The sequence below is a fragment of the Halichoeres trimaculatus genome, unplaced genomic scaffold (assembly GCF_033239565.1).
Source record: "Halichoeres trimaculatus isolate MK-OKI-2021-1 unplaced genomic scaffold, fHalTri1.1 fHalTri1_scaffold_23, whole genome shotgun sequence".
In the NCBI taxonomy this organism is placed as follows: Eukaryota; Metazoa; Chordata; class Actinopteri; order Labriformes; family Labridae; genus Halichoeres; species Halichoeres trimaculatus.
The window spans coordinates 25,069,828-25,090,156 of NW_027437201.1; the positions used below are offsets into that span (position 1 = coordinate 25,069,828).

Here is a 20,329-nt window from a genome sequence, read left to right on the forward strand (position 1 = left end):
TGTTAGATATCAAAGCAGATTTGATGGTGTGACAGGCAGAGACGACCGGTCATCTTTACTTTAACTTATTTATTTGTCTCAGTCGGGTTTGACTCAGATTTGACCTTTAACTGACTTTAGTATCTGGAGTTGTCGATTAGAGAGATGTCTGCTCGTGAGCTTTGTTTCCATGTTTGTTTCCTTAACCCCAGATTAAATTATTTAGCATGTTCATCATGATTACCATTCTATCGAATTGTGTTTTCATGACCATGAGCAATCCACCAGCATGGAGTAAAACAGTAGAGTAAGTCCCCCGTCGCTCTCCTCAGTTGTTCACATGTGGTTTCCTCACGCTAACAGGTGATGAACTTTTTGTTCATAGATATGTTTTTACTGGTATCTACACCTTTGAGGCAACAGTCAAAGTGTTGTCTCGAGGTTTCTGTGTTGGATCTTTTACATTCCTTCGAGATCCATGGAATTGGCTGGATTTCATGGTGATCAGCATGGCGTGAGTATCCCAGAGTGCCGTTTCCCAACCTGATCACTGATATAAAAAAACAGTTATGTTCTTCAAACGCTGGGCTTCTGGCAAACCTTTGATGAGCTGTTTCAACGTCTTTCTGCAGATACATCACTGAGTTCGTCGACCTGGGAAATGTGTCGGCCCTCAGGACGTTTCGTGTACTTCGAGCTCTTAAAACAATAACTGTGATTCCTGGTGAGGACTCAGTGATTTCTCATACGCCATCGTTACCTCCACCATTCTCCAGATACGCTAACATCTGATTGTGTTTCCTCAGGTTTGAAAACCATCGTGGGCGCTTTGATCCAGTCGGTGAAGAAGATGGTGGATGTCATGATTCTGACCGTCTTCGCCCTTGCAGTCTTCGCTCTGGTTGGTCTTCAGCTCTTCATGGGAAACCTTCGACAGAAATGCATTCGCTGGCCCATTGATCTAAACGCCACCATGTTTAACGACACTCTGTCCTTCAACGACACCCTGGGCTACAACGATACCACGTATTTCAACAGCTCCTTTAATTTCATGGAGTACATCGAAAACACAGGTAGATTTCCAAACACAGGTTCCTGTTTATTTTCTCTTTGAGCTGCTTTGGTCCTGAGTTTACGCTCCCATTCTTCACTGTGTGGGCTCAGATAACCAGTATTTCCTGGAAGGCAGTCCTGATGCTCTGCTCTGTGGAAACAGCTCTGACGCTGGGTATGTACACTTGGTTTATCTGGAAAATCCTGTTGGCTCATGTTTGAAGGCACTGCGAGGACTGTTGGGGCCCCCCCTCACCGTAACTCCTCAACCAGCTTCACCACAGTATCCTGGGTATCACAGTACTGCTCAGGGATCCATGCACACCATGTGTGCACCATGTGTGCACCATGTGCAAGCTGCTCTCATTACCGTAACTCTCCTAACGTTTGGGCAAGAGAAAAAACTCAAACAGGTTCTGAAAGAGGAGAGGATGGGTTTTCCAGGCATGATCTCTGACTCTTTTAAGGCCAAAACAACCACAAGAAGTCCAGGTGGTCTGATGATACCTGAGTGATAAACAGTTCCAATTCCAGCCACAGGTGTCACTGTAATCAATGTGAAGTCCTCTCTGCGCCTTTAAATGCCAGTTTAAACCAGATATCAGTATCATGGTAGGTGTTTTGATTTGATAAAGTCTGAACAGTCACAGCATCCTGACTCTCTGCTGGTAGAAAGTGCCCAGAGGGATACACCTGCATGAAGGCTGGGAGGAACCCAAACTTCGGCTACACCAGTTTCGACTCGTTCGGCTGGGCCTTCCTGGCTCTTTTCAGACTCATGACCCAGGACTACTGGGAGAACCTCTTCCAGCTGGTTGGCACTTTTTCCACTTTTGATCTTTAACTTGAGAATTTCCTCCTTTGAATTTACGTTGTAAAAAAGAGACGTGTCCTTAGTTCTCGTAGCTCCTTTGTTGCTCCAAACACAGATCCTGCGGGCGGCTGGAAAGACATACATGCTGTTCTTCATCGTTATTATCTTTCTGGGCTCCTTCTACCTCATCAACCTCATCCTGGCTGTGGTAGCCATGGCGTATGACGAACAGAACCAGGCGACCCAGCGAGAGGCCATCGAGAAAGAAGAGGAGTTCCAGCGCTTACTGGAGCAGCTCAAGAACCAGGAACAGGTAACGTTCTGGGTGTTAAATCTTTACAGATGAAACATTTTTCGTAGACAGTTTTTAAAAAAAGATGAATTTTTAATCCAGCAGGCCCTCGGGAGTCAGGTGACGCTAACCAGTAAAAAGTCGCTCAGTCATCACAGCGTGTCTGAGATGGCGGATGATGAACGAAGCCTCGAACACGATGAAGTTATCAAGGACTGTAACGGGAGGATTGTTCCACGTCTGCTCATAAGAGCGCCCACCATGGACCAGGTTTGTCTGGGGATTGAGTCACTGGAAGAAACACTAAAGTGATTTTTAGGTTGACACTGTTAACGACCCATTGTTTTCTTCACAGCCGGCTCCAGATTATGAGATGAGGGAGAAGTCTGTGGGCTCTGTGCCCAGCATGCTCCACCTGGAGGAACCAGGCCTCACGCAGAAAGCTCCCAGCGCTCTGTCGGTGCTGACCGCGGCTGCTATGGAAGGTACGGCAACAAGTCTCCAACATGACCCCTGCAGACGGGACGACACAAACCCAGCAGGACTTTCAGGGTCAGCATGGTCTCTGTGATCCTCTAATGTGAGCTGTAATTGCTGAGATTATCAAGCAGTTATTAGCGTTATACTCCAGTCCATCTGAGGCCAAGACAGTAGCATTGTCTCCAGCTCGTTACAGTCCATCCAATCAAACTGTGTGCCGCAGAAATTCCTGTCAACATCAGGAGTCGAGACCCTGAGGCGTTAATCTTTGTCTATTTCAGCCCAACGGCAGCTTGGCTCAGAGCAGACACTCTGTGCCCTCCGTTAGCTTTTGGTTTCAAAGACTACCAAAATGTTTGTCCTCTCTGTTCGTCTAGAGTTGGAGGAGGCTCAGAGGCCGTGCCCGCCCGGTTGGTACAAGTTCGCAGACATATTTCTGAAGTGGGACTGCTGCCCACAGTGGGTGGCGTTTAAGAAGTGGATGTATTTTGTGGTGATGGATCCTTTTGTTGACTTGGCTATCACCATCTGCATCGTGCTCAACACGCTGTTCATGGCCATGGAGCACTACCCCATGACCCCAGAGTTTGACAACATGCTGTCCGTGGGGAATCTGGTGAATGTCTCATTTCACTTTGAAGAAATCACCTGAAGTGATTCACTGTGAGCATGAACTGACGCCTCCTCTCCGTCCACAGGTCTTCACTGGGATCTTCACGGCAGAGATGTTCTTCAAGCTCATCGCCATGGACCCTTACTACTACTTCCAGGTCGGGTGGAACATTTTCGACAGCATCATCGTCACTCTCAGTCTGGTGGAGTTAGGGCTGGCCAACGTCCAGGGTTTGTCCGTGCTGAGATCTTTCCGTCTGGTAAGAAAGAGGGTGGATGATGATTTATGACGGTTAGCTTTCAGAGGATAACTCTCCTGCTGATGATTCTCTCTGTCTCTGTTTCTGTCCGTCCTCTGGTGGAGACAGCTCAGAGTCTTCAAACTGGCAAAGTCCTGGCCGACGCTCAACATGCTGATCAAGATTATCGGGAACTCTGTCGGAGCTTTAGGAAATCTGACCCTGGTGCTGGCCATCATCGTCTTCATCTTCGCCGTGGTGGGGATGCAGCTCTTCGGGAAGAGTTATAAGGACTGCGTTTGCAAGATTTCCACGGAGTGTGAGCTGCCGCGCTGGCACATGAACGACTTCTTCCACTCGTTCCTCATCGTGTTCAGGATCCTGTGCGGGGAGTGGATCGAGACCATGTGGGACTGCATGGAGGTGGCTGGAGCCGGGATGTGTTTGGTCGTCTTCATGATGGTCATGGTCATTGGGAATCTGGTGGTGAGAGAAAAAACAGCCTCTGGTGCCTGAATGCTGATCTCAGATTCATGTTCAAATTAAAGGAGCATTTATGGTGGAGGGGGGCTCCCTAATCCTGACCCTGACCCTGACCCTGACCCTAACCCTGACCCTGACCCTGACTTTGACCCTGACCCTGACTTTGACCCTGACCCTGACCCTAACCCTAACCCTGACCCTAACCGTGACCCTAACCCTGAGCCTAACCCTGACCCTGACCCTGAGCCTAACCCTGACCCTAACCCTAACCCTGACCCTAACCCTAATCCTGACCCTGACCCTGACCCTAACCCTAACCCTAACCCTGACCCTGACCCTAAACCTGACCCTGACCCTGACCCTGACCCTGACCCTGACCCTGAACCTAACCCTGACCCTGACCCTAACCCTAACCCTGACCCTGAGCCTAACCCTGACCCTGACCCTAACCCTGACCCTGACCCTGAGCCTAACCCTAACCCTAACCCTAACCCTGACCCTAACCCTGACCCTAACCCTGACCCTAACCCTGATCCTAACCCTAACCCTGACCCTGACCCTGAGCCTAACCCTAACCCTAACCCTGACCCTGACCCTGAGCCTAACCCTGACCCTGAGCCTAACCCTGACCCTGAGCCTAACCCTAACCAAAACAACCAAGAGAAGGAAATTTAAGAGAGAGAGTCTTTGGAATAAATCCGGGTCATGCTGCTTATATCAGATCATGAATCTGACAATCCCGACCTTATAGATGCTGCAACTCAACAATATGTAACCTCCATCCGACTGTCGCTGCTGTGAAGCTGTAAATCTGACCAATCATTGTGAAAAACCTCTCTTAATCTGGCAGCTGGATTACCATAATGCCATGCTATCTGTGGTATGTGGATCCCAGCGGGCTATTGTTAACCTCTCAGCTCAGTGACAGCTGTGGGAGGAAATCCTGCCCACCAGGGGGCAGTGTAACAAATCATTTGTGAATAGTTGGAGGTTAAACTGCTTCGGCAGCTCTTACCTTTGGGGTCTGCGGTCTCAGGGAGGCAGCAGAGGTTGTGATGCTCAGGGAGGAATCCTGAGTGTCTGTGGAAAGGAAATACGGCCCCTGACATTTCCCCTCGGCCTCCTGAATGCACAGATGATACAGATGATCGCTCTCTGTCATCATTTCAGCATCGTGTTCAATGACTAAAGCCAAAACCATTTCCTGTTTGGTTATTAATAGAAGTGAAGAGGATATGGGATCATTGTCCAGATATCAAAGTATTTGTTTGGCAGCATTTGGATGAAGTATCGTGGCATTAAACTCTCCACCTTACACTATCTGCGTTGGCGTGACAATGTACAGACACACTTCAGAGGAGGGGGTTTCTATTTAGATCAGATGACTCCAGTCCCTAAACAGTGGTTTTGACCTTGAGTCTGTGCTAAGATCTGGCTCCAGTAAGCACGCTGCCGCTGAGGGAACAAACACAGACAGCTGAGCGAGCAGGGCGAGCTGAGCGAGCAGGGCTCTGGTGGCAGAGGGTCGGGGTTCAGGAAGAGTCATCTGAGAGCATGTCTGTCTGTAAGTGATGGAGGGGTTATCATGTTGGACCATCAGTTGATCAGTGTCATCGTTGATCGAGTGCAGAGGATCAAAGTTTATTGTTTGTAGTGATTTCTTCCTCCTCATACACCTCTCTACCTGCCCTGACTCCCTGCATGAAAAGGGTTATCACTCCGAAGCGTTCAGTCGTTTCCTTAAAGAGCCCAACATGTCACAGCGCAGCTGCATTAGCAGCCGGGAAACCAAAGGAGTGATAACTCTGAGCGTCTCGCAGCATTATTTTGAGCATCACGACTCTTAAATCGTCGTATCAGTTTCTAATCCTCGTCCGTGGTGCCTCAGAGGTTTAACTCATCTTTTACCCTTCGACCTCTTTCTGATTCACAGCTCCTGCTCTGGATCAGCCCGGCCCGGCCCGTGTAACCATGATCCCCCGCTAAACCTGGGAAATAAGAACCGAGAAATTGACTCACAGGTTTAGAAACTAAAGATAGCTGCATATGCAACAGGAGGCAGACAACATAATATTTATTAATGAGCCATCACAGGACTCACTTTACAGCTGCTGGGTATCTGAGTCCAGACGTTAAGTTTGGCGGTGTCAGTTTTTCGACTCAGCAATCTTTGTCTGAAACTTATTGTTCACTTTTCATGCATGTTCAGATTTGAACATTTCTTGACCCAGCCCTCGTTCCACCTTTGTTTGCCAGGTGTTGAACCTCTTCCTGGCCTTGCTGCTCAGCTCTTTTAGTGGAGACAACCTGTCAGTCGGGGACGATGACGGAGAGATGAACAACCTCCAGATCGCCATCGGCAGGATCACACGAGGCATCGACTGGGTCAAAGCCTTCATGGTTCAAACAATCCTACAGGTTGTTGGCAGGAAGCCGAGGGAGCCTGAAGAGCCGGGGCAGGAGGAGGACGCTAAAGCGGAGCAGATTGAGATGAACCACCTGGACACGGGTCAGGATGTCAAAATGGCAGACGGGTTATCCAACTGTTTGGTCCAAGGCCGGCCTCCTGGGATCATCGTGGATGGAGAGGTGGATCTAACTGTGCCCATCGCCATGGTGGAGTCCGACTTTGAAAACCTTGATGATGATGAGGATGAGGATGATGAAGATGATGATGAGGACTCTGGGTCAGATGAAAAGTTGAATCTGCTTAACGCAGTGAGTACCACAGATCTATGGTTTACTGGATGGACAGAAGACTGTCAGGAAAAATGAGTTTTGTGCTTTTCTTCTGTGGTTCTCAGGAGAACGAGGGAGATAAAGACGGTACGCTGGGAGATGACAAAGTAAGTAACCGAGGGTCTTAAAGTATCAAACATGAGCTGGATGATGTTGGGAAAAGACCTTATCGATCCTCTGTAGTGGCTTAATAACTGAGCTCCGGTTGTAATTCTTGACTAGCTTATGGGTGCTTTGAATGATGGGGATTCCTCAGTGTGTAGCACAGTGGACTACCAGCCCCCTGAGCCTGAACCTGAGGAAGAGGAGGAGGAAGAGCCGGACCCGGTAGAGCCCGAGGACTGCTTCACTGAAGGTGCTGACACCGTTCATACTGCAGTCATAGTGAATCCTGTAAACCTGACCGTGGCTCTGGTCCCTCCCTCTTCCTCTTGTCTCAGAGTGCGTGAAGCGCTGGCCGTGTCTGACCGTCGACATCACCCAAGGTCGGGGCAAAAAGTGGTGGAACCTGCGCAGGACTTGTTTCACGATTGTGGAGCATGACTGGTTTGAAACCTTCATCATCTTCATGATCCTCCTCAGCAGCGGAGCGCTGGTGAGTGTTTCCGTCGTCACATGTACAAATGCTGACTCCTCAGACGCTGATCGAGCTGTCCGGGCTCTTTTTCCGTCAGGCCTTTGAAGACATACACATAGAGAGACGTCGAACCATCAAAATCATCCTGGAGTTTGCCGACAAAGTTTTCACCTACATCTTCATCATCGAGATGCTCCTGAAGTGGATCGCGTACGGCTTCAAGACGTATTTCACAAACGCTTGGTGCTGGCTGGACTTCTTCATCGTGGATGTAAGTTTGGATTTCCTGATACTGAAAGTGCATGATCCAATCAGTCTGAGTCTGTGGTAACACTTGAACAGAGGATGTTTTGATCCTGCTGCAGATTTCTCTGATCAGTTTATTCGCCAACTGGATGGGGTACTCCGACCTCGGACCAATCAAATCCCTCAGAACGCTCAGGGCGCTGAGACCTCTCCGGGCGTTATCCAGATTTGAAGGGATGAGGGTACGTTTGTCGTCTATAAAGCCACGTTTAGACAACATGCATGGCTTGTATTGATTTAGAAATGAAGCAGAGCTGTGATGTAACATGAATTATTATTTACAACTAATTATTTTATCCATTACTGTTAAAAAATGTGACAAAAATAAAGGTTTAATTTAATTTATACCCACGCAAACAGGAAATGTTTGATCCCTGGTTAAGCTTGATAAAAAACGTGCACAGAGTTAGTGTAATCTATTTTTTATATTAAGGGTATTTTTTGCGTCCTGATTAATATGCCTGGAGTATGTGTGCACACAGCTTGTCTGAGTGTAGATAATAACACGGTGATGAGTCAGTAACTGTCTTTCCTCTGTGTGTTTAATGCATGCTAACACCTGCTGACCACCAGAGCCAGCTGAGGTGAGAGGTTTAGCTCAGCCTGTTGGTTCGACCTCTGGAGCTGTTATGACTGCTCCCTAATCCCAGCTCTCTGTGGTGCAGGTGGTCGTGAACGCTCTTGTTGGCGCCATCCCGTCCATCTTCAACGTCCTGCTGGTCTGTCTCATATTCTGGCTCATCTTCAGCATCATGGGAGTCAACCTGTTCGCTGGGAAGTTCTATCGATGTATTAACACCACCTCGGAGGAGCTCTTCCCCATGTCCGTGGTCAACAACAAGAGCGAGTGCCTGGCCTTGATGGAGGCCACGCAGGAGGCTCGCTGGGTCAACGTGAAAGTCAACTATGACAACGTGGGGAAAGGCTACCTGTCTCTGCTTCAAGTGGTGAGGAGCGGCTGCAACACACCTGATGCGTCTTCAGTCCGTCTCCGCTGCGTCACTGCACTGGATCAGATAGGTTTCTGTTCCAGTCGATGTGTCAGCTCGCTCTGGATCCGTTAGAGTCCGGCTGGTCCGGCTGGTCCGGCTGCACGGCTGCACGGCTGGTCCGGCTGCACGGCTGGTCCGGCTGCACGGCTGGTCCGGCTGCACGGCTGGTCCAGCTGGTCTGGCTGCACGGCTGGTCCAGCTGGTCCGGCTGCACGGCTGCACGGCTGGTCTGGCTGCACGGCTGCACGGCTGGTCCGGCTGCACGGCTGGTCTGGCTGCACGGCTGGTCCAGCTGGTCCGGCTGCACGGCTGCACGGCTGGTCTGGCTGCACGGCTGCACGGCTGGTCTGGCTGCACGGCTGGTCCGGCAGGCTGCGGCTGGTCCAGCTGGTCTGGCTGCACGGCTGGTCTGGCTGCACGGCTGGTCTGGCTGCACGGCTGGTCCGGCTGCACGGCTGGTCCGGCTGCACGGCTGGTCCGGCTGCACGGCTGGTCTGGCTGCACGGCTGGTCCGGCTGCACGGCTGGTCCGGCTGCACGGCTGGTCCGGCTGCACGGCTGGTCCGGCAGGCTGCGGCTGGTCCGGCTGCACGGCTGGTCCGGCGGGCTGCGGCTGGTCCGGCTGCACGGCTGGTCCGGCGGGCTGCGGCTGGTCTGGCTGCACGGCTGGTCTGGCTGCACGGCTGGTCCGGCTGCACGGCTGGTCCGGCTGCACGGCTGCACGGCTGGTCCGGCTGCACGGCTGGTCCGGCTGCACGGCTGCACGGCTGGTCCGGCTGCACGGCTGGTCCGGCTGCACGGCTGGTCCGGCTGCACGGCTGGTCCGGCTGCACGGCTGGTCCGGCTGCACGGCTGGTCCGGCTGCACGGCTGGTCCGGCTGCACGGCTGGTCCGGCGGGCTGCGGCTGATCTTTGGTCTAAAAACATGAGACGATGCAGTGTGGTCTCGATGCAGTGCAGTGTCCGATTGAGGCTGGCTCAAAGCCAACGAAGACGTTTCACAGCAGAAACAAACACGTTGTCAGCCCGGTGCAACAAACATCTCCCGTCACCAGCTCATTTTGCTGTTGGGGAGGATTTTTTACTTACTTGGCAGTTTAGAAAACATTAAGATCGTGAATTCACCCAATCAGACGTGCTAGCTCAGCTCATGTGACTGACGGCGCCCTCTAGCTGTTAGTGCGGAGGTCCAAAGCCCGTCCACTTCCAGTATGGCCGTGTTATCTGATCTGCTTCAAAAACCCGTTCCAGGAACGAGGGACTATACCCACTTATCAGACCGTCTGTGCGGCTGGTACGCAGCCAGCCTGTTTCTGCCGGACCCCTGAGCTGTGACGCGTCAGAGGGCACAGCGAGCGGGACAGGAAGTAGTGTTCGGAAACTGTAACATCCAGTGACTTTCAAAATAAAACAAATCCCGTTCAGAACCAGTTTGTATTTAGCTTGACTCCAACAACTGAGAGCCATAACGAGCAGAGCCAGACCAGGAGTCCTGGTTTGGGGTTTCCAGCCCCACATAGATGAAGAGAGGTTAATGATGGAGTGGAAAGAGCAGGAACTCCTCAGACTCGCGTGTCCGTCAGTCATGAAGCTTGCTGAACTGAACACGCTGCCGGTGTGAGTTGACGAGCGCACTCGACACAAAGCGGAGTGCAGTCGTATCTTGTGAATTTGAGGAGACACTGACCTTAAATCTGGAAATTAAAGTTCTGAGCAGTGATCTGAAATGTTTATCTTCACTTTCAGGCAACTTTTAAAGGCTGGATGGACATCATGTACGCCGCTGTTGACTCCAGGGAGGTAATTTCATCTCAATCTAAACTTTAACAGTGGGTCAGAGTAAGGGTTAGGGTTAGCCCTGTCGTTGATAGATAAAGACAGTTTTCATACTCCAACACACACAGACCTGATCTGTTCTGATCTGTTCAGAGACGCTGCAGGTTGTTGTGATCAGCTTGATGGTTTTTTAGGGCATATGAAATCCATCCTTTTTGGCTGGAGTCCTCACAGCACCCTGCATTTTAAGTTAATGTATAGACTGTATATGTGACGCATGGTGACAGTAAAATGGATCTGACCTTCAGGTCCACCAGTGCCCTCTCTGTTTGTGTCATATTCAGTTTAACCTTTGATCCAGAGCTGATCCTGCTCTCAGTCTGAGCTGTTTTACTCCACACACTGAGGATCTCCAATAAACACATACGTTAGGGTTAGGGTTAGAGCTGAAAGCTACAGAAGTTTGGAGTTACTTCAAGCCCACACCAACGAGCTTTTCCTTCAGTTTGTGTCAGAAACACTGGGTTAGGCTGGGTTAGGCTGGGTTAGGCTGGGTAAGACTGGGTTAGGCTGGGTTAGGCTGGGTAAGACTGGGTTAGGCTGGGTTAGGCTGGGTTAGGCTGGGTTAGGCTGGGTTAGGCTGGGTAAGACTGGGTTAGGCTGGGTTAGACTGGGTTAGACTGGGTAAGACTGGGTTAGACTGGGTTAGACTGGGTAAGACTGGGTTAGACTGGGTTAGACTGGGTTAGACTGGGTTAGACTGGGTTAGGCTGGGTCAGCTGGGTAACAGGGCAGCTTTAATGTGCCACAGAGACGAGTGGTGCTGCAGGTGTGTTGACTTCAGGTGACTGTTTCCATCAAGACGTGAAGTTTGTGATTTTGACAGTTTGTCTGCAGTTTGTCAGGTGTATCAACATTTCACTATCACGTCTTAATGCTTTGACTGTTTTCCACCTTTAAGGTCCTGGAGCAGCCGTCTTATGAGATCAACCTCTACATGTACATGTACTTCGTCATCTTCATCATCTTTGGCTCCTTCTTCACGCTCAACCTCTTCATCGGCGTCATCATTGACAACTTCAACCAACAGAAGAAGAAGATAAGTTACACACTTTACAAAGAATCACTCAGATCTGATTCAGACACTGAAAATAATCTCTGTTTGTTTTTTTCCTGCACTTTGGAGATAAAGATATCTTCATGACTGAGGAACAGAAGAAGTACTACGACGCCATGAAGAAACTCGGCTCCAAGAAGCCCCAGAAGCCGATCCCACGTCCAACTGTAAGTCCAGCGTCTCATCCTCAGAGACCAGATCATCAATAATCCTGGAAACGGCGTGTGAAGTCTTTTAGTAAAGACTCGACGAGCTGAGCTGGTTAAATAGATCCCTCAGTGTTTTAGTGATGGCATGTTTGTTCTGACGCGCTCAGTACTGACCTTGTTCTGACCCACACTCCTGGTGCCGACAGGCCCACTGACCCCACATCTCCTCCTGACCCGCAGAACCTCATCCAGGGGATGGTGTTCGACTTCATCAGTCAGCAGTTCTTTGACATCTTCATCATGGTGCTCATCTGCCTCAACATGGTCACCATGATGGTGGAGACGGACAACCAGAGCGCAGAGAAGGAGGACTTCCTCTTCAAAGTCAACGTGGCCTTCATCGTGGTCTTCACCGGGGAGTGCGTGCTGAAGCTCTTTGCTTTGCGGCAGTATTTCTTCACCAACGGCTGGAACGTCTTTGACTTCGTGGTGGTCATCCTGTCCATAGCTGGTAGGTGCTGTGTGAGCTGCTGGCTGCTGCTGTGTGACGGGTTGTGTCTTTATCTTCTGTCGTCTCTCTGACCTCCAGGCACGATGCTCTCAGACCTCATCGAGAAGTACTTTGTGTCACCAACTCTCTTCAGGGTGATCCGACTCGCCAGGATCGGCCGGATTCTCCGTCTCATCAAAGGAGCAAAGGGCATCCGGACGCTTCTCTTCGCTCTCATGATGTCACTTCCTGCCTTATTTAACATTGGCCTCCTGCTCTTCCTCATCATGTTCATCTTCTCCATATTTGGGATGTCCAACTTTGCCTATGTGAAGAAGGAGGCCGGCATCGATGACATATTTAACTTTGAGACGTTTGGCGGCAGCATCATCTGCTTGTTCCAGATCACCACATCAGCCGGGTGGGACGGCCTCCTGCTCCCCATGCTGAACAAGGAGCCTCCAGACTGTGATCCGGACTTTGAGAACCCTGGTACTGATGTTAAGGGTAACTGTGGGAACCCGGGAATGAGCATGATGTTTTTCTGCAGTTACATCATCATCTCGTTCTTAGTCGTGGTCAACATGTACATCGCCATCATCCTGGAGAACTTCAACGTGGCGCAGGAGGAGAGCGGAGACGCTCTCTGTGAGGACGACTTTGAAATGTTCAACGAGACGTGGGAGAAGTTCGACGTGGATGGGACTCAGTTCATCGAGTACAGCCGCCTCTCCGATTTCTGTGACACCTTACAGGAGCCGCTGAGGGTCGCAAAGCCCAACCGCTTCCGCCTGATTGAAATGGATCTGCCGCTGGTGATAGGAGACCGGATCCACTGCCTGGACGTCTTGTTGGCCGTCACTCAGATGGTCCTGGGCGACACGGTGGAGATGGCAGCGATGCGAGAGAGCATCGAGGCAAAGTTCATCTTGAGCAATCCCACCTCAGACTCCTTCGCCCCGATCACCACCACGGTTCGCCACAAAGAGGAGCAGAATGCCTCCGTGGTGATTCAGAGAGCTTACCGCGCCCACCTACTGAAACGCTGCTTACGCCACGCCGCTTTCATGTCCCGCCGTAAGAGGGTGGGTAGAAACGATGATGGCGAGGAGCCTCCGGAAAAGGCGGGGATGCTGGCGCGGAGGATGGGCGTGCTTTACGGCAGCAACGCGGACCTTGCTGAGGAGATGGAGCAGGCTGCTGTGGAGAGTCTGGCTAACCCGCCTCCTGATCCAGAGACTTTGTCTCAGTACTCAGAGGTGGAGTGTGCTCCTGACCCTCCTGAGCCGAACATCATGGTCGTACCGGTCGAGATCACTAACGAGGTTTTGTTACATTCTGCCCCGAGCCCACACCTGTGGACTCCACCTGCACACCTCAGAGAGTCGATCGTATAGCAGAGAGTGAAGATGATGTTAGTCTTCCTCAGGTTGTTGTTTTGAGCCCACTGATGGAGCTGAAGCCCCTCATTGGATGGAGAGGTTACACAGAGCTGATGGATGCTTCTTCCTGTTTTAGCGTAATGTCTCACTGCGTTTTGCTCTAATCTGATCTGGTCCTTTTTTAAAACCTGCTTCTCACAAACAAACCAAAGATTTCTTCTGTCCAATGTTTCAGAGCTGGGATGTCTTCAGTTTCTGTCCTGTAGTTTAACCCAAACACAGCCCACTCCGGTGTGAGGCCTCTTTCTGCCAACCTTTCACTGTCACACACATAAAATGATTCATCTGGAAGCAGTCACCCCTTTCTGATGAGGGTATAACCTGCTGGCTAACAATACCACGCGGCCTGCTAATGCAGATAACACATGTCTCTGAGAGACCAGCTCTATTTATATCCTCCCAGCTCAGGTTAGAGCAGTTCACCGTGTGAAACCACGACCCCTTCCTGTTTCCTAAGATGACTTCATCCACGAGTCTCACTGACGTCCCGTCTGTGGTTTTCCACCGTCAGTCCTCACTGATCTTCAGATCCAGCTCTTAGCTTCAAACCTGAGCCTCAAAGTGGGTCACACACATTAAGGTGGAAGCATTTTAAGCTCTTGTTGCACTTCCTGTTCAGTTTCAATGAGGTTTCAGTCACAGCAGCCATGTTGGGTCCTTTTGCCATCAGACGTTTTAGGTCTGTCGTGCTCAAAGCTCTGACAGTTCGATCCCGACCCTCAGCCTCTCTTCCCAGTTTCCCCGTCGTGATAGCAGAGTCAGAAAGGCCCATCAAAGCTGAGATTCAAAGCTGGAAGCAGCTGTAAAACGTAACCTCACACGTTAAAAACACGCCGTCCTCTTGTAAAAACTGCTTCTTCTGCTGCTGTGTAAGTCTTAATTTAAAATGTCTTACTCTGACGATAAAAACATGATCAACATAAGCACTTTGACAGTTTTCCAGTTTGTTTGTTTTTTACCATAGACCTTAGAGGGTTGTGTCTCTTCTTCTTCACGTGTTCAGCCCAAACATCGACCCTGGAGGATCAGAGAAATGTTTCCTTCACGCTGGGTCTTTGTGTCTTATCCTGCTGCCTCGGCACGGCAGTGATTCCTGAGCAGAGGTCTGTGTGAGAGCAGCACCACGGGATGAACACGGCTGGAGTTCACGAGAAACAAAGACTGTGTCCTCCTTTTGTTTACATTTATAATGGAGGGAGAGCGCCACGCCGGGCTCGCCTGGAACACTAGTGGTACACGCTTGGCACACGCCTGGCTCCCCTGGTACACGCCTGGTACACGCCTGGCACTTGCCTGGTACACGCCTAGCTCCTCTGGTACACGTGTGATACATGTCTGGCTTACCTGGTACACGCCTGGTACACGCCGGGCTCGCCTGGTACACGCCTGGTACACGCCTGGTACACGCCTGGTACACGCCTGGAACACGCAGTGTCAGTGATGCCTGTACATATGATGTTTTTCTTCTGTATTGTACATTTTTATGATTTTGTTAAAACTGTGAGAATAAAACTCTTCTTGTAGGGAAACAGTCATCAGTCATGTGTTACTGTGGAATGCGTTGGGGCCCCCTGGTGGCTGTGTGGTGAACTGCATGTGAACTTTCTGCTCAGTGAGTTTCTGCTGTAAGGCTTGTTGTGACGGTAAACGCTCTGCAGACCATGAGGTCGTCTGCTCAGAGACCAGCATAGACCAGATCAGGAAGGCTGTGGAGATCCAGGATGAGGGTCTACAGCTGTCACACACCTGGGTCATCCTCCAGGTAGGACCACCTGAAATACTGTCTGCCTTTCTCTGTCTCATGACTTAGTTAACCAGCTGCAGTCTCTGTGTAATGAATTAGTCTGGAGACAAACAGAACATCAGAGCTGCACGGCTCAGAGTCAGACAGGAAGTCACTGATAAGACCTCTCAGTTTCAGCCCACCTGCCCACTCCAAGTCCACCCACTGTCACCAAGTAAAACACAAAGTGCCTCTGACAAGAAGTACAAGGTTGGGTGGAGATATTTCCATATTTCTGTGGTTGAATGCACGCCTTGGAGGGATGCTGCCCTCTCTTCAAGCTGTAACTCACAGTTTGAATATTTGTTTTATACAAACAGAAAAAAGTGAAAAATGTTTTTTTAATTTATTTTGGTTCATCAAACACTCCAGGTCTGAACGACAGGCAGAGAATCGTCCTGTGTACGAAGCTCGAGCTGATACAAGTTTATTTATTTAAAAATGTATTTTAGTAAAAGTGTTCATGAAAAGAAAAAAGGTTTTTGGTTCAGAGTTAGTCTGTGAGTCACTCCTCACTCAAACGACAGATTAAAGCAGGTGTTTCCATCTGTGTCAGTTTTTCACAACAGCTTATATCTCCTGTGAAAACTGACCTCTGTGTATCTGATAAAGACCAAGCTTTAATTATTTCATATTTTACTCATTTTAAGACCTAAAAACGTCCCTCTCAGCTAAGGATGACAGAATCATTATGTGATAAAGAAAATAATCCAAAAGCTCCTGTGAATATTATCTTCTCCTTTTAAAGATGTTTGTTTTTGTATTAAGCCATTTTTGAAGAAACCCAGGCATCATTTCTGTTTTCTAAATTCTTGTTGTAAGACATTTTTCTGTGAACGTGGCTCATATTAACTCTGCTGAGGCACTTTGTGCTGAGATGAGACAGAAACAGTTTGATTTTTGTTTGACTTTTTGTGACTGGTCTTGTTGAGTGTTAGTGAACGTCAGCAGCTTCATCCTTGGCTCAGCCGTGTCCAGGTGTTACCAGCTGATTTGTCCTGAACATCAAACACAGGAGCGTGAAGTGGACCGGTCCTGGTGTTGAAGCAGTGGGTGGCTCACAGTCTCCTCCTCATTTGCCTGAGAGAAGAAGAGGAGGGCCGACAGCACGCCGTCTGCTGCAGACGCTTCTCCTCCTGCTCACAGCGTCTTCATCCCGAAGAGAAGCCTGACACAGTCTGAACAAACTGTTAGTTTCTCTGCGTCAACATGCTCTGGTTCCTACTGGCTGGGTGCTGCGGGCTCGCTCTGATCAACCTCTCAGGTAAAAACACGCTCCAGCATTGTCATCATTTTCATTTAGACTAAAAGATGAACATGATGAAAACAGGCTGCATTAATGACACTGAGGCTGTGAAACTAACGACAGTGTAACTAGCCTGATGCTGTGATCACTGTTAATGAGCTGTTGTCATTAACTCAGTGTTAATGACCTGTTGTTATTAACTCAGTGTTAATGACCTGTTGTTATTAACTCAGTGTTAATGACCTGTTGTTATTAACTCAGTGTTAATGACCTGTTGTCATTAACTCAGTGTTAATGAACTGTTGTTATTAACTCAGTGTTACGGCTGTTGGGGTGCAGGTGCTTTGCATGGTATTTTTGTTTCTGGCCTGACTTCCTGACCATCTGTGGGGAAAGAGGAAGTCGTCCTCTGAGACGACGACGGATGATGTTTGTGTGACTGAAGTTAAATTTAATTTACTGTCCGTAGATTTTTCTTTGCTTATAAACTGACTGTCAGGGTGTTTATCTGTGCAGCTGCCGTCCACTTCAGGAGACAGAAAATCCCTTTGACCACTTGTTTTAAACTCATATCTGAAGATGGATATAAGCTGTCTGATTTTGTGCTGAAAGAAAGAAAGAAAGAAAGAAAGAAAGAAAGAAAGAAACAAACAAACAAACAAACAAACAAACAAACAAAGAAAGGAAGAAAGAGAGACAGAAAGAAAGAAAGAAAGAAAGAAAGAAACAAAGAAACAAAGAAAGAAAGAAAGAAAGAAAGAAAGAAAGAAAGAAAGAAAGAAAGAAAGAGAGAAAGAAAGAAAGAAAGAAAGAAAGAAAGAAACAAACAAACAAAGAAAGGAAGAAAGAAAGAAAGAAAGAAAGAAAGAAAGAAACAAAGAAACAAAGAAAGAAAGAAAGAAAGAAAGAAAGAAAGAGAGAAAGAAAGAAAGAGAGAAAGAAAGAAAGAAATAATCTGTCTCTGTTCGTCTGCATGAAGAGGGTCGGTGCATGAAATACCAACCCCTAAACACAACTGTGTGTTTTGCAAAAAGACTTTTCCTGGATGAAACTTCCTCCTGAAGTTTCTGAAACGATATCTCTGCACGTTGTGTTTTCTGCTGCTCCTCTCGGTGTCTGAACATTCTTCATTCGGTCTCATCTTCTTCCCTCAGAGGCCAAAAACGAGGCTGTGCGAATCGTCCAAAGGCCTCGTTTCTACGGTGCAAGAACCGGAGGTGCTGTGAACATTTACTGCCTGTCCTCGGAGAAAGAGTCAGACAACTGGACGTGGTACTGGTCTGCCAGGTACAACGGCTCCGCGGTGCTCCTCCCAGGAAGCAGGATCAATGTGGAGGTCAGCGGCAGGGGCCTGCAGATGAGCAAACTGAGGGTGGCAGACAGCGGACTGTACTTCTGTGACAGAGGCGGTAAACGGGGACCAGGGACCTGGGTCGAAGTTGCCAGTAAGTGACAGAAACACAGGTTTTCAGACACGTGACCCCAGCTCTGAGTCTCCTTCACGGTTTCCACCGATGACAGAAAACCCTGACTCTGTCCCTCAGGAAACATCACGCTGTCCGAGGCGCTGTACAGGACCAACATGAAGGACGGGCTCATCATCTTCCAAGGCCTCCTGCTGGCTGCGTGCGTCGCTGCTGTGTTCCTGCACAAACGAGATCTGGTGAGAGGGGGCGGGGCTAAAGAGCTGCTCGCCTCAGAGCGACTGTCCAACCGACCAATGGCTTTCCTCCGTTTCGCTGCTGTCACACTCTGAGGGACACAGAGAGACGAACGCGTCGCAGCACGCTGTCTTCTGTCTCGTAGCCACTGATCTGATTCTTACATCACAGAAAAGTCACTCAGGAAACGAGCTTCAGCTTCTCAAGATAAATAAAACGATTTTAATTTTGACCTTTCAGGGCTTCCATAGAACATTCATATTTTTATTGGTCTTTTCTGTTTTAATTCAGACTTCAAAGTTTTTTCTTTACAAAAAATGTAAATGTATTATTAATGTATAGGGTTTAGTATGGAAGCCCTGAAAGGTCATAACTGAAAACACTTGGTTTCCTCAGGGTGTTAATTTCAGTTTTTGTTTCTGATCCGTGAACGTGTTTTTCTCTGTTTTTCCAGCTGGTGCAGACAGACATCGAATACGAGGAGCCTGAAACAGATCACATCTACGAGGTTTGTGACGACGTCTCCGTTCGTTTCAGACTTTGTCATCATTTGCGTGTGTTTTTGCATATTGCACGTTTTGTAATGAACACACAGCTTGGTTAGCAGAGCTCGAAACCACAAGCTTTTCACCCTCTGTCAGCCAGCGCCCATCGCTTTCTGTCGTTTAGTGACTCTGATAAAGTTTGCTGAGGCTCCTTCACTTTGTTTTGAAGGTTAATGTCACAGGGTTGTCTTTGTGGCATGACTCTTTTATTTTTATTTCAAGCTTTTCAAGTTTTCCAGCTCCAAAAATAACTTTGATTGAAAGAAAGTTTAGAAACTGCTGATGGGTTTCATGTTGAATGCTTGGAGTCTAAAACTACCAAAGCGTTTCTCCTTCATCCTCGAGCACCACAGAAACAGAGGCCCCAAACATCACACAGCTATCTGTAAAACACCACAGAAACAGAGGCCCCAAACATCACACAGCTATCTGTAAAACACCACAGAAACAGAGGCCCCAAACGTCACACAGCTCTCTGTAAAACACCACAGAAACAGAGGCCCCAAACGTCACACAGCTATCTGTAAAACACCACAGAAACAGAGGCCCCAAACGTCACACAGCTCTCTGTAAAACAGCACAGAAACAGAGGCCCCAAACGTCACACAGCTCTCTGTAAAACACCACAGAAAGTTTCATGTTCTGAAGGTTTGAGCAGTGAAACTTTGATTATTGACACTTTTTAGGTAAATTTTGAATTCTGCCTGCCTTGTTTCTCAGGGTTTGGCGATTGAAACGTGTGGCGGCGGCGATCTGTATGAGGAACTGACTGTGTACGCTCAGGCTGATGGAGCTGAAGCCCCATGGGAGTGAGACACCTCCAGACGACCACGACCTTCTCTAAACTGACTTTTCACAAGTTTGTGACTTGAAAACCCCCAAAAACACCGACCAAAGAGCCGTCAGAGGGTCCTCAGAAGACCACATGGACAGACCCCTGTGTCTTCTTGTGAATAGTTTGTTGATGTCACGCGATGCTTTACTGCTGATGTTGAATTGATGCTCCGCTCACGTCACCCTGATGAACTGAGATTTAACTTTTTACCTTCAGGTGATGATTTTGGTGCTTTATGAAGTTTTTACAGAGTAGCTGGAGCCGTGCTCCTCACTCCTCGGAGCCTCAGACCTGACAGGTTTGAGGATCGTTTGACTTTTAAAGCTGCAGCTACACGAGAACTGATCCATGAAAAACTCAAGAAAAAGATTTTTAAGCTATTTGATAAATAATGAAGTGAAAAAGTCAACACAACTGAGTTCCTGCTCGTTAATAAGTTGAATTGATTTTTTTTTAAAGTCAATGCCTCTTGGAGATTTAGGAGGAATAAAAATTTTTTTTTATTTCTTTGGGGTTTTGTTTTGTACCAAAGTCAGAATAAATATGAAAACCTGTGTTTGTTTGATTAAAGAGGAAAACTTTGATTAATTCTTTGCTTTTCTTTGTTGAATATTGGTTAAAAATGGTTCAGACATTGATTTAAAAACTACAAACACGTTGATTTTTGCTGGATACAGAAACATTTTAATGTCTTGAAAAATACAGAATTTTCTGGTAATG

At 48.6% G+C, this 20,329-nt stretch overlaps 2 protein-coding genes across 2 annotated transcripts; both read left to right on the top strand.

The window, feature by feature from the left end:
- The first annotated feature begins 214 nt into the window (after positions 1-214).
- On the top strand, positions 215-14,780 carry scn4aa (sodium channel, voltage-gated, type IV, alpha, a). The gene is made up of 24 exons (XM_074663754.1): positions 215-286; positions 365-493; positions 612-703; positions 786-1,052; positions 1,144-1,207; positions 1,705-1,846; positions 1,962-2,159; positions 2,241-2,408; positions 2,494-2,623; positions 2,996-3,234; positions 3,317-3,490; positions 3,599-3,955; positions 6,209-6,670; positions 6,757-6,798; positions 6,914-7,046; positions 7,132-7,286; positions 7,366-7,539; positions 7,634-7,756; positions 8,240-8,521; positions 10,312-10,365; positions 11,303-11,440; positions 11,521-11,625; positions 11,848-12,118; positions 12,197-14,780. The coding sequence occupies exons 1-24, from the start codon at positions 216-218 to the stop codon at positions 13,492-13,494; spliced, it is 5,268 nt and encodes a 1,755-aa protein (XP_074519855.1). The 5' UTR covers position 215; the 3' UTR covers positions 13,495-14,780.
- Positions 14,781-16,531: 1,751 nt separating this feature from the next.
- Positions 16,532-19,997, top strand: cd79b (CD79b molecule, immunoglobulin-associated beta). The gene is made up of 6 exons (XM_074663757.1): positions 16,532-16,586; positions 16,971-16,972; positions 17,737-18,013; positions 18,113-18,231; positions 18,684-18,737; positions 19,495-19,997. The coding sequence occupies exons 1-6, from the start codon at positions 16,532-16,534 to the stop codon at positions 19,585-19,587; spliced, it is 600 nt and encodes a 199-aa protein (XP_074519858.1). The 3' UTR covers positions 19,588-19,997.
- Positions 19,998-20,329: the final 332 nt, after the last annotated feature.

What these genes read in the sequence shown, in the direction of transcription:
- scn4aa (XM_074663754.1), top strand. Translation starts at nt 216, where the DNA reads ATGATTACCATTCTATCGAATTGTGTTTTCATGACCATGAGCAATCCA. An exon ending in GAGCGCCCACCATGGACCAG is followed by an intron (nt 2,409 to 2,493) that starts GTTTGTCTGGGG and finishes TTTTCTTCACAG; the next exon opens with CCGGCTCCAGATTATGAGAT. An exon ending in GGTCATCCTGTCCATAGCTG is followed by an intron (nt 12,119 to 12,196) that starts GTAGGTGCTGTG and finishes TCTGACCTCCAG; the next exon opens with GCACGATGCTCTCAGACCTC.
- cd79b (XM_074663757.1), top strand. Translation starts at nt 16,532, where the DNA reads ATGCTCTGGTTCCTACTGGCTGGGTGCTGCGGGCTCGCTCTGATCAAC. An exon ending in GACCTGGGTCGAAGTTGCCA is followed by an intron (nt 18,014 to 18,112) that starts GTAAGTGACAGA and finishes TCTGTCCCTCAG; the next exon opens with GAAACATCACGCTGTCCGAG. An exon ending in AAACAGATCACATCTACGAG is followed by an intron (nt 18,738 to 19,494) that starts GTTTGTGACGAC and finishes CTTGTTTCTCAG; the next exon opens with GGTTTGGCGATTGAAACGTG.